The 15,324-nt window shown below is 46.8% G+C and overlaps 1 protein-coding gene across 1 annotated transcript; it reads right to left on the reverse strand.

Annotated features, from left to right (window-relative positions):
• Positions 1–348: 348 nt before the first annotated feature.
• On the reverse strand, positions 349–1,727 carry SST (somatostatin). Its single transcript, XM_047876554.1, has 2 exons — positions 1,536–1,727; positions 349–646 (listed from the first exon to the last, which is right to left on the reverse strand). Exons 1-2 carry the CDS (start codon positions 1,671–1,673, stop codon positions 434–436), a joined length of 351 nt encoding a protein of 116 aa, XP_047732510.1. The 5' UTR covers positions 1,674–1,727; the 3' UTR covers positions 349–433.
• Positions 1,728–15,324: the final 13,597 nt, after the last annotated feature.

A 15,324-nucleotide genomic window follows, 5' to 3' on the forward strand; every position in this document is an offset into this window, starting at 1 on the left:
ATTTTAAGTGTATGTAATGTGTAATTGATATTTGTGGCAGCCTTTCCCAGTAACGTCCACTGGATTAAAGTTAGAATTCATAGAGTTATCTGAAATTATTTCTGTTTGAAATGACCCAAACTATGAGAGTTTCCATTTAGGACAGAATCTTTATTACCACAGGAAATTTTAAATCATGTGTCTGTGAGATTTGGCATGCATACCTCAAGTAACTTGACTGAAATCACAACTGCTAATCACATATTATTGAGCAGAAAGATACACAATGAGAAGCAAATTCTTGTGTTTCATAATGTCATCATAATTTTATTTTGTATTTACAGTCTCCAATTTCTAATGCAAGGGTCTTGCTGAGGATTGGGGAGTTAGGGAAGAGGGATGAGGTTTGGAGGAAAGGAACCAGGTCTTATATGGACAACAATAATTAATAAAGCTAACAGGAAGTGAAAGTCTTCCAGAAGAAATTCTTGCAGCCAGCTTTGCGTTCTCGGGGTGCCATGGCAGGGTTTGAGTTAGTGGATCTCTGCAGTTCCAGCCTCATTTCATCCTGCTCAGCCGCCTGGGACAAGTCTTCAGGTTCCAGGGCATCGTTCTCTGTCTGGTTGGGTTCAGACAGCAGCTCCGCCAAGAAGTACTTGGCCAGTTCCTATATAGGGTAAGAGACAGAGAGAGAAAGAAAGAGAGAGAGAGGGAGAGATAAGGGATTAAGATGATGGTGATGGAGAAAAAGAAATGGAAAAAAACCTAATTTGGAAAGCAGATTCAGCTACACCCAAAACCCAATGTTCACAGCTGTGCACCTTTGTCACACTTAAAATCAGCTAAGGATATAAAAATAAGGGTAGATGTTATAATCATCAAGTTACATAGACAGGCTTGAAAAGCTCAAATGTTTCTGCAAGTTTTCTGCCTTTATAGCTTTAACACACACACACACACACACACACACACACACACAGAAATGGTAGATTGTTAATACAGTTTTGCAAAGATAAAACATGTGCCAACAGTTTGTTTAATTCAATTTCAATTTCCAGCTCAGGAGCTACAAACTGGAATTGTTCTTACCGTTTTTGTTAAGTTAACTGTGGGGAAGGAGACCTTTCAGAATCTTAAACATACTGTGTTCCGTCTGTAGACTGCCCTTTAGGAGCATGGGAAGGAGGCACTGCTGAGGAAGGTAGTAGCTTCAGAGGTCCGCGCTTTCAGCACCTGGGCCAGCACCTCCGTGTTTAACACTGGGGGATGCCTCTTCCTCTAGTGCTCAGCTACCCAGGTCTTGAAATTTTCTTTAATGCCAAAGAACTTACCTGAACTGTGGCCAACTGCGCTGATCAGAGGGGAAAAAAGAGGTAAGAGGAGATTCTGGACTTTGAAAGTTTTCCTGAGAGATTTGAGAGCGGAGGGACCCAGAAAAGCACTGACACTCTGCAGGGCTACCTCTTAAATCCACCCCAGGGGGGAAAGGCAAAGCCTGAGAGAAGACTGGGGGATTCAGAAGAGGGGGAAAAAAGACGTCGAGGAAGTCTCCTTACCTGCTTCCCCGCGGCAGCAGCCAGGGACTTCTGCAGAAACTGACGGAGTCGAGGATCGGAGGGCGCGCCGGTGACACCGCCCAGAGCCAGGACGATGGACAGCGCGGCCAGCGCGCACTGGAGGCGGCAGGACAGCATCTCAGCGGCGCTGGGGAAGCCGAGCCAGACGGTTGGTCAAACTCTAGGAGCGGATCCGCAGGCAGCAGCGATGGCTCTGAAACCCGAGACTCCTAAAGCGGCTTGTGTTCTCTCCACCGGCTCCCCCCCTTTTAAACTCTCTCTCTGACGTCAGACTAGGAGGCGCCCCCAGATCTCACCAGCGCTTTTACGCACCATTACCCTCGTGAAATCAATCACAGAAGTAAGAGGAGGCTACACAATCCAAAGTGGCTTACTTAAAAAAAAATAATAATAATAATCCTGCACACCCACAGGCCCACATGATTTTACACTTGCCACACTATCTATACCACCTTTTATGTTCAGTCACTGCTGCTCACATACACATTCCATGATTTCACTCATACACATGCCCATGTATACACTAAATCACACACACACTCAAATACTCAGCCTTGGAGGAGACAAATGCTCCATCATGCACAGCTGCAGAATGTACCCAGACAGCTCTCTCACCATACTCAAACATTTTAAGAGGGCCAGAAAAATGCAAAAGTGTGTGTGTGTGAGAAGTGGGGATTCAGAATCATTCTTCCAAAAGCAGATTTGCAAATGGAATGTGGATATTAGGAGTCAATCATTTCTTTCTCCATTATCTCTGTAAAAAGTCTTGTCCGTCAAGGTGAGATGGGTTCTAGCAGCACTTCACTTATCCCTGTACTAGAGGAGGATAGATACCTTCGCCTCACCCTCCATGTCCCTCTTTCTCAGTAGCTGAGAGATTTCCGGTCTACTTGCCTTTCTACTGTGACAAAAAGTACCAAAAATTAAAAAAAAAAACCTGAAACTGATTTCATCTTGGTGCCTAGAAACTTGGAGCTGGAAGGTGATTTCAGAAACCATCTACTAAAGCTCAGAGCTTGAGCCACTGAGTCTAATAATGGGTAGTAAAATGCTCTGGCCCATATACTTCACAGCTATATCAGGGCAAGACCTCCACATTTCAAGACTGAGGTTCTTTTCACTCAACTCTAAATTACCTGTCGGATTCCTGGCCAGTAGGAGCAGTTTTAGGTCAGGAACCCCCCAGTCTGGACATGCAAAAGTCCAAGAACCACCTGAACAAATGTTACCATTATTGTTTGTCTATGTGAGCAAAGAATCAACAGACCCTTGGTTAGATCCAGTGCTCCCCTGCTCCCCACACACAAAAAGGAAGGTTAAGAAATGCTGTCCTAGACAGCATTCTGTTGTCTGGTTAGATGTTTGGTGTCCAAATCAGAGTCTCAACAGTTTTTTTTTTTTTTCTAAAATAATGTGTTATCAGGGTGCCTATGTGGTTCTGTCGGTCAAGTGTCCTACTTCTGCTCAGGTCATGATCTTTTAGTTCATGAGCTAGCCCCGCGTCTGGCTCTGTGCCGCCAGCTCAGAGCCTGGAGCCCGCTTCGGATTCTGTGTCTCCCTCTCTCTCTGCTCCTCCCGCACTCAAACTCTGTCTCTCTCTCTCTCTCTTTCAAAAATACATAAATATTAAATAAAATAAAATAAAATAAAATAACGTGTTATCAAGGAAGGATAAGCTAAAACCTTGGCATGGACCAGATGATCTCTGCAGGCTCTTTAAGGACTGGCACTTTATGGCCTTCAAGCTCACAAAAAGCTTAAAAGATATTGCATGTCTCCAGAAACCAAGTGAAGCAGAGAACTTGGCCAATCCTGTCACCAGCCATGCATCTTGAATATATTCTCAATGCTTAGGCCATAACCACAATGTTGAGAGGCAGGAGGGGTCGAGAGTTGTCCTGAATGTCTTGGAGAACTGTCACCATTTCCTTTTGTGTCTGTTAACCAAAGCTATGAGAGAATGCACAGCAAAGAGTGTTAGGGCTTCCGGGTTTGGCATGTCCAGGCAAGGCTGACCATAAATGGGGCATTACAAAGTCACTCACATTTGTTGGAATAGTCTGGGAGAGCAATGAATCTGGGCCAGAGGAACCCAACCTAAGTACTACATGTTATTTTCTCTATATATCCTGGAACCTCCTTGGTCCCTGACAAGAGACTCAGAATCTAATTATACCCGCTCAACTATCCACAGGCATTCTCAGGAAAGAACCTGGCATCTCCCCCAGCCAAGACTTGACCCTTGGTGGCCCCACTGAGTAGAGAAGGAGAGTTGTCCTGTAAGAACAGCCAGCCCAAGAACAAATAGCAGTCCCACTCCCTGGCTCTGTGCTCTGGGGCTTCTTGGACCTCCCCTCCCCAGGCCCCTCCTCCTCCCCTCCCCTCCCCTATCCTTATTCTCTTCCTTTACCCACACTCCTCATTCTTCTTCTCCTTTTGCCTAACTTTTCTCTGAATTTCCCTCCAGGATCTTTCTCATTCTATCTTTTTGCCTTCTCTCTGCACCCCCTCTCTTCATTCCTCTTTGTTGTTCCTCCCTCTCCTCAGTTGTTTTCTGACTTCAGCCTGGTTTGATCTGGCTCCTTTTCTCTTTTGTGGCACTTCCTCCCTTCCTACCCCACCTGGCCTGGCGGAACTTCTATCCCAGCCTCTGCTCTAGTCTTTCCTTCCCTGCGCGGCTCCCTCCTTCTTAGCTGCTTCTCAGGACAAATTATCAAGATCTCTAGCTATTTAAGTACTTTACTTGGGAATAGTGAGGTCTGGGTTGCTTCCTTCACACCTCTCCTGAAGTACTGGGGCTGTGAATGAGGTGACTTCTGGGGTTTCTTTTTGTTTTGTTTTGTTTTTATAATCCTTGCATTGTTAGGCATCTAAGAACCACTGGAGAAGCCAAGGCCGGACCAAAGGGCAGAGGAATTCTTCCTTAAACCCCCCATGGCTAAGGTTAGCATAAAGGTTGATTTAGCACAAAGGTACCTCACACCTCCCCAACCTAAGTTCTCTGCAGCTAACCCCCCAGGGCTTCTCTCCCAAGTTCCAAAGGCAGGGAGCGGGAGAGGTTTGTGGTTACAATGGGGAGCTATTTCAGACCTTGGTCGCCAGGAATCTCCTCTCCCTCATCCGTATGCAGCCTTCTGTGGTTTACAAAGTACTTCCTCATCTGCACTTGAGGGCCGGCTAGCCTCATCTCCCAAGGAAGAATACTGAAGTCCTGAGAGCATAAGCGCCTTGCACAAAGGCACACAGCCAGGAAGTGGCAAGGTCGGAGGGATGGTGCTATTCCATGTTAGAAATTTTCACTCTCCCGCCCCCCATCCTTACGATGCCAGAAATATCTGGTTGAGCAGCCTGCAGCCAGGATACAGGTGTCTGTAGAAGGCATCCGGGCCTCGTTCACGAGCTAGGTACACGGATTCCCACCACCCTGTGAAATGTACATTTGAGGGTGATTACCTGCCAAAATGAGGCATAGAGACTCATCTTAATGAGAACAAGTAAAATTGTGAGCAGATACAGATGTTCAACACTGAGCACTGGAGGGAATTAGAAAGCGTCTGTACTGGCAGTTGAGAGACCTAGGTTCTAATTCCCCTTCGACCAAGATCCAGCTTCCTCTCTGGTCTTGGCTTTTCTCTTCTGCAAGATAAAAGGCTTGATAGGTAACTTTTGTGGTTCCCACCCAGCCCTGATAATCAAAGAGTTTAAGTTTGAGGAAGTAAAGGGGCAAACTAGACTACACTTGTAATATGAAAATGCTATTTCCTTCTGAAAATGAGGACTTTATACGGGAAAAGAATTGGGCTTTTTTTGTAATATGAAGAAGGAGGCCAGTGCAATGGATATTTCACAGGCCTGTTAGAGAAAAATTGCTCTTGAGTCGAGCTTCTGCTACTGACCAGCCCTTCCCACGCCGGACCTCAGTTTCTCCACCTGTAAAATTGATTCACTCAGATTCTTTTTACGAGTAAGTACTGAGAATCTGCACCGCTTGAGAGGCCAATGATTCAGCAGTGAACTAGATAGACTAAGTCCTACTGCAGGAGATGCAAATATTTGCATAAAGACATTTCCTTGTCAAGGACAGTCAGTGGAAAGGCCCTGGGGTAGAAGCATGCTTAGTACATTCAAACGTGAGCAACAAGGCAAGGGAACAAGAACAGAGCAGGTGAACCAGAGAGGACTAGATGAGGCCAGCAAGGCATGCAGGACCCAGATCACTTACAGCCTTAAAGGCTCTATTAAAGAAACCACTGGGATGAGGAAGGGGGCGGTTGACTAAGGGACTGGCCTGATTTGATATTTTAAAAGTAATGCCTTCTGCTAAGTGGCAAATTAACAGTAGGAGGGCAAGAGTGAAAGCAGAGAGGCAAGTGAGGAGTCTAAGAACCAGTTAAGAGAAAAAGAGGAGCCAGAAGGAAAGAGACACATTGTCCCTTAAACACCAGTGGCCCAACTGGCTGGCTTAGCATAAAGGCATTTCATTCCTCCCAGGCCTCCTAGAGCCAACACCCAGCCACTACTCCATGGAAGAGAAGGTGGTTTGTGTTTGTTATTGGGGACCTTATTCCCTAGACTAAGTCAAGCCAGAGAAGACAGGGTTTGGGGCTGGGCTGGGAGTAGCCATGAAGTGGGAACTGATTAGGTGTGAAGTCTATCCTGAAGTAGAGCTGATGGTTTGTTTGGATATCGAGTTAAGGATACGGGAAGAACAATTGGTAACTCCAAAAGACTGATGCAGACATTCCCTAAAATGCCTTAAAATCCCAAAATTCCTGAGACTACAGGAAGTGGATTTCTGACAAAGACTTCTGGGACATTTTGCAAATGGAAACCATTCGATTTACCAGTCAGAAGACAGTGAGAATTTCAGGCAGTGGAGGAAGCAACATGGAATAGCAGAAAGAGTGCTGGCTTAGATGTCTGAGGCCCTAGACTTTAAGTGCCCAGTTTTCTCCTGCTTCAAATGGGCCTGATAATCCATGCTTTTGCTAAAATATGATCTGAGAACCGGCTCACACAATGTAAGTGAAGGTGCTTGGTGACCCATAAAACATGATAAAAAATAAAGACCTGTTTTTGCTGTTGTCGCTCAGATGAACACAGCCAGTCCTACGCCAAGAGGTGATATTAAGGAGTCAGGCTTTGGGACCCGAGTATCCCTGCTGATCCTCTGATCTGACAAAGGAGAGAGGCCTTCCTCACACTGGGGATGTGTGATTGGAAGGTCCTGGAAGATCTCTTCCACAAAAATGAGGTAGGTGGGTGCTGAAATCCATCTGTCAGAAAGTAGTCTCGTTTTGGGGGCGCCTGGGTGGCTCAGTCGGTTGGGCGGCCGACTTGGGCTCAGATCACGATCTTGCGGTTTGTGAGTTTGAGCCCTGCATGGGGCCCCGTGCTGACATCTCGGAGCCTGGAGCCTGCTTCGAATTCTGTGTCTCCCTCTCTCTCTCTGCCCCTTCCCCATTCGCACTCTCTGTCTTTCAAAAATGAACCAATGTTAAAAATATATATATATATTAAAAAAAAAAAAGAAAGAAAGTAGTCTCTTTTCTTTTGTATGCTTTTCCTTGGAGACACAGACATTAAAACTCAGTAGCTATTAACACTTTAGTGTGAATTCGTTTATCAAATTGTCTTTTAGGCTAAAGGTTTGACTTAAGTTGGGAGGAGATCAATTTGGAGTAAGTGATGCACCCAATAGAGGGCAGACTTGGTGTATGATTTTGGGGATGGTTTTGAGGCTATGGTGAGTATGTAGACTTCTTGCCAAATGACTGCAGAAAGCCTGATGCGGGCTTCAAACTCATGCATCGGAGATCATGACCTGAGCCGAAGTCAGACACTTAACGGACCGAGCCACCCAGGTGCTCCTTCCTGCACCCATTTTTATGTGCATGACCCTCCTGGAACACCTTTGATTCATCTCTAACGGTTAAGATCAGACAGCTTATTCTAAGATGGTTAAAAGAGTCTTTTAGGGGCTCTTTAGGGTGGCTCAGTCGGTTAAGCGTTCAACTTCAGTTCAGGTCATGATCTAGCGGCTCGTGAGTTGGAGCCCCATGTCAGGCTCTGAGCTGACAGCTCAGAGCCTGGAGCCTGCTTTGGATTCTGTGTGTGTGTGTGTCTCTCTCTCTGCCCCTCTCCCTGCTCGCACTCTGTCTCTCGCTCAAAAACGAATAAACTTAAAAAAAAATTTTTTTAAAGAGAGTCGTTTAGAATCAATATCACCTTCTCCTGTGCCCCAAACCGTGTCTTTTGTGCTCCTGGAAGAGACCTTCACAGGTCACTTTATGTTTCTGTTCCTTGGAAGTCCATAAGGAGAGCAGAAACTTTGTCTCAGCTGCATTTGTATCCTCCTCGGAGATCATAAAAATGCGAAGCACAGAGAAATCCATAAAAAATGATGGCTGGGTTGAAGACAAATTTCTCTCTCCTTCCGTGTGAGGTCTGTGTGGATTCTGCAGGTAGGACAAACATCATGAACCTCCCGTAACTGATGACAGTATCATATGACCCCCCCCCCCAACCGTAGACTGCGGGTACTCTCAAGGACACACATCCATTGATCCCTCAGTCATCTCGGAGCTTCAGAAAGGAAAACCTTTAAACACCACTCAGTGTGATTGTTCCTACATGCTAAGAACTAACTCAAGTCATAACGTGAAAGTGCTAATATGGTCACTGAGAATTTAAGAGCTTTTACCTCTTTTGGAAGGCCTAGGGAGGACACATCCATAACCACCGAAGTGGGCATATGTCCGTGGTACAACAATAGAAGCGAATAACAATGCTGGCTCCTGTCTGTGTGGCGTTCCACGTTTGATTGAGTGCGTTAGTATCAACTGGACAAGGGAACGGAGGGCCCAGGTTATGGAGTGTGGAGCTGGGCTGATGTCAGAACTCTTTCTGCCACTCTAGCATTGCCTCTCCCACTAGAGACAAATAAGGAAACGTGGCCCCTAATTCTCCTCTCAATTTCCCTTTCTCTTTGTGGGTCCATCGGTCTCTCCAGAAGCATCCCACTTGTTGATCTATGACTTCTGCTCTGGGCTCCCCACTGAAATGAAATGGAACTGAGCTCTGCCCCACTGTGCCGCCCAGGGGACATCTCTCAGTTCTCTTTACCTACTTGCCTCCTAAAAGCAAGGTGTTAAGTCTGGGATCTTCCGTGAGCCTTCCCAGTGCCATCAGCAGCAGAGGACCTGGTCTGAGGAGTGAGGCGAGAAGCCAGGAGCCCTGTCTGTCCCCTGGAATAGAGCGGAACAGACAGAAGCTCCTCTGCAGGTTGATCCTAAGACCTTTGAAACGGAGTGGTAGGGGCCCTGCGGACAGCTGCTCCCGCTTCCTCACATTCAAAATTACAAGTATTCGTAGAGACTGATGATTCTTAACTCTGGATTCACATCACGACTGCCTAGGACTTATTTTAAAAGCACAGGTGCGGGGGTCCCAACTGCAAAGGTTCTGATGCATAGGCTTATGCCTTTTAAGAGCTTCATTCCATTAAGTGATGGAATCGTAAACCACTGCCCACCACTTGTCCCTCCCTTATCTCACTCCACTCTGTCCCTTCTCTGTTTTCTTCCCTTTCTCTTCTCCTCTCCTTGCTCTCGCCCCTGTGTACCTTCTCTCGCATCTTCTCATTTATTCTCTGGCTCGTACCCTCTCTACTCAGTCAACTCCACCTCTCCTTTTCAACTGCCCCCCACCCCACTTTGACTGGGCAGCTCCTGAGCACATTGGGCGTGGGGGTGTGGCTTTGGCTTGCCCAGGGCTAAAGCACCTGCTTCATTGGCTTCCCCGGACATCACCCCGAGAGTTGAGGGCAGGAGCAGAACTGGAGCCAGAACTGAACCCATCCACAGACCAGGGCCCTCAAAATCATCCACTCCTACCCCTCCACTGACATATGGAAAAACTGAAGTCAGGAGAAGGGTCTCTCTCAAGGTCACATAAGTGGTATCAGAGTCACAACCCCTGATTCTTAGTTCCGTCTCCTTGCCATGATACAAGTGCACTGCAAAGTTCCTTGAATCTCTTCCACCTATGTGGTTGAAGTCATATTATAAGCATTGGCAACTCCTGCCCTGTTCTCCACGTACCCGCAGTTAGCCTGAAGGAAAACCCCATTTCCTGATAAGACTGTTACCCTATAGAGAAAGCTTTGGAGATTAATGCATCAGGCCTTCACGCTTTGTGTCTCTATCCTTTTCTGGTTGTGCATTTCCTAATCCCCATAAAACAAACCGATCTGCTTCTCCCTGCCCTGGCTGCGCCTGGCTGCTTCAGCTCTCCGGGGGAGGAAGCTGTCGTTAAACTGAGCTCTTCTGCTCTCTGCTGGCTCCACTGGTACATGACAGCTTTCTCTACAAGTTTCAGGGCAGGATTTTATTCATTCCTTTATTTATTTAGTCCTCCCAACGTTTTAAGAGCACCCACTTTGCAGAGAGCACTGTGTGTGGGTCCCAGAATTGCAAAGTAGGAGGCAAAAAAGAACCACTTTCTTCAAACACTCTATAATTGAACACTTTGTGCCAGGCACTGTGGGGGGAATTCAGAGATGACCAACATTCAAGCCTTGGCTTCAAAAAGAAGTCACGATCTGGTAAATGATACAGAATTTTGTCCGAGCCATAGAATCAAAGAATTCGCACTAGAAGGGGCCAGAAGCGCCTTCCAAGCCAGTGTTAGTCATTACAAGCTTTCCAAATTAGGCCAAGGGCTGGCTGTCCATGGGCCTTGGGGACTGCCGGGACAGGGGAACGGCGTGTCGCGGGGATTCTGTGCCATTGCACACGATTCGGCCACAAAGTTTTATAGCAACACAAGGCTTGAAGGCAAAACGAAGTTTGGAAACCGCAGATCTAATACCAACCGTCCTCCCATATGTCATCTGAATGCCCTCCAGCCGCATGAACTGTCCTCGCAGTTAATGTCCCAGTTATAGCCCGTCTCATGATCGCCTTTTTCACCCGCTTGTGAGTTCCTTTGCAAGGTCCCTCCAGAAGGGGGAGGCCCCCAGGGATATCTCACACGTGTTGAATGCTTCCTCTTGCGGCTATCCACACCATCACTCACTGCGGTGCCTGGCAAGACCCGTCATTCCCAACGTTACGCCCAGAGCCAAGGACACTTCCCTGGACCACTGCTCCCTCCATGATGCCCCAAACTGCCATGCCCAGGGCTCTTACACCAGTGGCGTTCAAACTTTTGACTGCAACCAACATAAGGAAAACATTTTACATCATAATCCGGTGCATACATATACCCCCGCACACATTTCTCCAAACAATACTTCCCTTTAATACTTGTAATAAACTCGGGCATTTTCCCTTCTTTTCTATCTCTTTTGTCTTTGATGCTCGTCACGACCCATTAAAACTGTGTGATGAGTCCACTCTGAGTCATAAACCTCGGTCTGAGACGCGCTACCTTGGACCATGGCCCACGTGCGTTGCACTCCGCCTGGACCCCTGGGAATTCCAGGTTGCTGCTCTCCCACTGCCACGCAGCCTCATGGAGCACCAGACAGCAGGCGTTGCTGCCCGAGGGAGCCAATGCTCCCCTCTCATCTCCTTTCTCTCCTCTGTATTCCGTCCTCTCAGAGTGTCTCGCTGCTGTTTTAGCAGCCAGGAGTCGACGCTATTAAACAACTTGGCCCCCGGCTGTAGAAATAGCAGTGTTCATAGGGGGTTGAATGGTAGCCCTTACAAGAATATGTCCACATCCTAAGCCCCCAAACCTGTGAATGTGACCTTATTTGAAAAAAAAAAGGGGGGGGGAGGGATCTCTGCAGATGTAATTAAGGATGTCGATGTAAGATCATCCTGGATTATCTGGCTGGCCCTAGATCCAAAGCCAGCGAGAGACAAAGGAGGAGACACAGGGAAGAAGGCCATGTGAAAGAGAGGCGTAGACTGGAGGGATGGGGCCACGAGGTCAGGAGTGCCTTCAGCTACCAGAAGCTGGAAGAGGCAAGAAAGAACGGGACCCTCAAGCTTATGGAGGAATCGTGGCCTGACCCTTTGCTTCCAGACCTCTGCCCTCCAGAATGGTGTTTCTGCTATTTGAGGCCACCAGCTTGTGGCAATTTGATCCAGCAGCCACAGGGAACTAAGAGACTAACCAAGGCTCTCCTTTCCCACAGCTCTGAGGGAACCAGACAGAACAGGATTCAACTCACAGCCACTCTCTGGATCTGGACCGCCCCTCCCCCTCCAAACCGCAGGCTGCATTACAGAGTCAGCCTTGTCTTTCCAGACATTTTCTTCCAAAGGGTGGATTCTACCAAGGGGCTGTAGCATCCCCTCTTAAAATTTGGTTGCTACTGCAAGACCCCTTCAGACAGACACATCTTGATCAACTAAATCCCACTTACGTACACAGTGGAATTTTTTTCCCTGGTAAGTTCCTCGATGCCCACACATGTATCAGTTGGCAAGACTGGAAACCAGGCCTAGGATGGCGGTAGGCCATGGTAGGTGTGTGTGTTGATGGGAGCCCAGAGGAGTGCAACGATCTGGCCAAACCACACAGTGAACTGGTGGCAGGTGGGTATTTATCGGAACGCTGAAACATAAATGTGAAGAGTCTTAGGGTTTCCTTCTTCCAACAGCATTATGGGAAATCCACTTAGCTTGCAACCTGTTTATACCACCATCTGTTTCATTTGCTGTCTCCCTCTTACCCTGGCTCGGCACTTCCTAGTCATAAAAACTTCCTGGTACACTGAGGAGCCAAGGCCATGCCTTGGCGAAAAATAAACCCTTTGGCTGAGCAACATGTGACAGCAGGGGTCACAGAGGAACACAGTCAGCTTTGGGTTCCTAACAAGAAGACTAGCATAGCAGGAAAGCTGTGTTCTTAGATCCAAGGAGAGATGGGATGAGTTCTGGTAGGGATAGCTTCCTGCAGCCAGCAACAAGTGCACACCTTAACCTTCTCGTCCCCTTAAGTCTTCAGATTCCATGCCCATCTAAAACTGTGTCTTCCAGATCCTTCCAAAGTCCAGTTTTCTTCTTTAAAAGAGATTGGGCATTTCTGCACAGATTTACTCTTGGCAGTTCCAGGGGACCGATGCAAACCACATATGCCCTGGTCCTTCTAGAACCCATAACCCAAAGGGGCAGACCCCTACATCTAAATAATTCTGAGGCAAGACAACTATCTGTGTGTTGTTTTGTTTTGTTTCACTGTAGCAATTACCTCATTGTCTAGCAATGCTTTGTTTGCATGTCTGGCTCCTTGCAAAGGGTTCTCCTCAACAGCAGAGTCAATGCCCTCCCATCTTGGTCTGCCTAGAAGATTGTCTGGAACACATGAAATGCTGACAGAAAGCTGATATTGAATGAATGCTGACCCGAGTGTCGATCAATGTCTTCAATGATCATATTTACACTAATGACGTCTAAATTTACTTCTTCTCTTACCATATTTCTCTCCTTTTCCTTTATTGATTGATTGATTGATTTTTTTTAGAGTTTATTTATTTATTGAGAGAGAAAGAGAAAGAGAGAGAGAGGATGAGTTGAGGGGGCGTCCAGAGAGAGAGGGAGAGAAAATCCCAAGCAGGCCCCATGCTGTCATCGCAAAGCCCGACACAGGGCTTGAACCCACAAACTGTGAGATCACCACCTGAGCCAAGACCAAGAGTCAGACTCTCAACTGACTGAGCCACACAGGGACCCCATCTCCCTTTCTTTTTTGATAGCATGTATTTAACTAATCACAGCTTGTGAAATCTTTAATATGTTTTTCTTTTCTGTTTCTCACCACTGCTGTCATAATGGGCCATCACTCTAATTCAAGACCATATTACGCCTCTTGTGAACTATTTTAACAACTTCCTGACTGGTCTTCCATTGTTGACTCTCTCTCCCAAACCCCAACCCAGTTCCTTCACATATATTCTACACACTTCACCTGGATTCAACTTCTAAAGACACATCTGATGATATAACTTTCTCCCTTCAAAACTCCAAATGCAAATCACTGCCTTCTGAAAAAAGTCCACACTCCTTATGCATGGTTTTGAGGTTCTCGGGAATGTGGTTTCAACTTCTTCAGGTCTGGTTCCCATGAATGCTTCACCCTCCAGAAAATGCATGTGCCTACCAGTCCCTAAGATGGCCACACTCTTTAGTCTCTCTCAGACTGCTGATTCTGTCCCATGTGTCTGCAGTACATGTGGGCACATCTCCTTCTATCAGTCTACTCACTCCTCAGAGAACATTTCCAACTTCTTATTTCACAGAAAGAAGTGAATCCAGAGGGAGAGGCCTCTTTAAAAAATAAACACAAAATTATGAATGCAAAATTCTTTCCTAACATCATGGAGATAGTAAATAGGGATTCATAGAACAAAACTATCGAAACTTAATGAGACACTGAGGTTGGTGCCCTGGAAAATGGCCAAACAGGAGGACCAAGAAAGATAAAGGTAAAACGCTTCTCAAGCTCAAGAAATTCACAGTGCAGCAGGTGATTCAGAGATATGCTAATAGCCGTCATCCAAGATAGTATGGATTTGTTATGCATAGGTTCAAGAAACAGGTTGGGGGGGTGCCTGGGTGGCTCAGCCAGTTCAGTATCCCGCTCTTGATTTTGGCTCAGGTCATGATCCCAGGGTTGTGGGATCGAGCCCTGCATTGCCGGACTCCAGGCTCACATCGAACCTGCTTGGGATTCGTTCTCTTTCTCCCTCTGTCCCTTGCCCCTGTTTTCTCTCACACACTCTCTCTCTCTCTCTAAAAGAAAAAAAAAAAAGAAACACATTGTGGGAATGTGCTGGATGGTGTCCTTAATTTTGTCTCTAGGCATCTGAGACAGCGTCTTCAGAGATGGCACTTGTTGTTGGACTTGAAGGGAATAAGCCAGCCATTGGGGACGAATAAGCACCAGAGAATTGAAGTCTTGGAGATCAGTGTGCTGGAGACCAGGGACAGCAGAAATACACGGTGTGTTTGGGGAACAGTCCCTAGTGCTACGTGACTGAGGCTCCAATGTACCGACCAATGAATCGGGAGGCAAGCCTGATGTGTTCATGGTGGACAGGCTCAGCTCCAGTGACCAAACACTCAAGATGGCAGCTGGTGGCTTTAAGAATTAAGACATCTATTTTTTCTCTTGCATAAAATTCCAGGTTGATGATCCATGGCTGATAAGGCACTTGGTGATATTAGCCACTGGGTAACTTCTACCTGTTCCTGTGCCGTGTGTGGTTTGAGCTTCATGACCAAAGATGGCAGCACCTGAGTCGAGGCGGCAGGATTGAAACAAGGATAAAATGAGGAGAGCAAAGGAGACACACGGTTATTACCTGTGAAAGACTGCAGTTCTCAAAGATGGCTCCAACAGTAGCTCCCTCTCTGTATGTTTTAAGATGTGCCTTTGACAAACTCCTGTTGAAAGGTGAGGTCCCTGCCCCATCTCTTTGTAACTGGGCAGATTTTGTGAATGTTCAGATTAGAATATAGTACACTGATACTGTGCGATTGCCAAGCGAAGTCATAAAAGAAGTTCTAACTTTTGCCTTCTTCACTGGGATACCCATTCTTTTTGTTTTTAAGTTTATTTATTTATTTCGAGAGAAAGAGTGAGTGCAAGTGGGGGGAGGGAGGGGCAGAGAGAGACAGAGAGAGAGAGAGAGAGTACCAAGCAGGCTCTGAGCCAGACGTGGGGCTCGATCTCGCAAACCGTGAGACCATGACCCGAGCTGAAATCAAGAGTCACGTGCTTAATAGACTGAACCACCCAGGCGCCCCTG

This window comes from Prionailurus viverrinus, chromosome C2 (genome assembly GCF_022837055.1).
Source record: "Prionailurus viverrinus isolate Anna chromosome C2, UM_Priviv_1.0, whole genome shotgun sequence".
NCBI lineage: Eukaryota > Metazoa > Chordata > Mammalia > Carnivora > Felidae > Prionailurus > Prionailurus viverrinus.

Excerpts from the sequence above, each read along its gene's own strand:
- SST (XM_047876554.1), bottom strand. The coding sequence starts at position 1,673 with ATGCTGTCCTGCCGCCTCCAGTGCGCGCTGGCCGCGCTGTCCATCGTC. Across the intron at positions 647-1,535 it reads CTGCTGCCGCGGGGAAGCAG|GAACTGGCCAAGTACTTCTT; the intron begins GTAAGGAGACTT and ends TACCCTATATAG.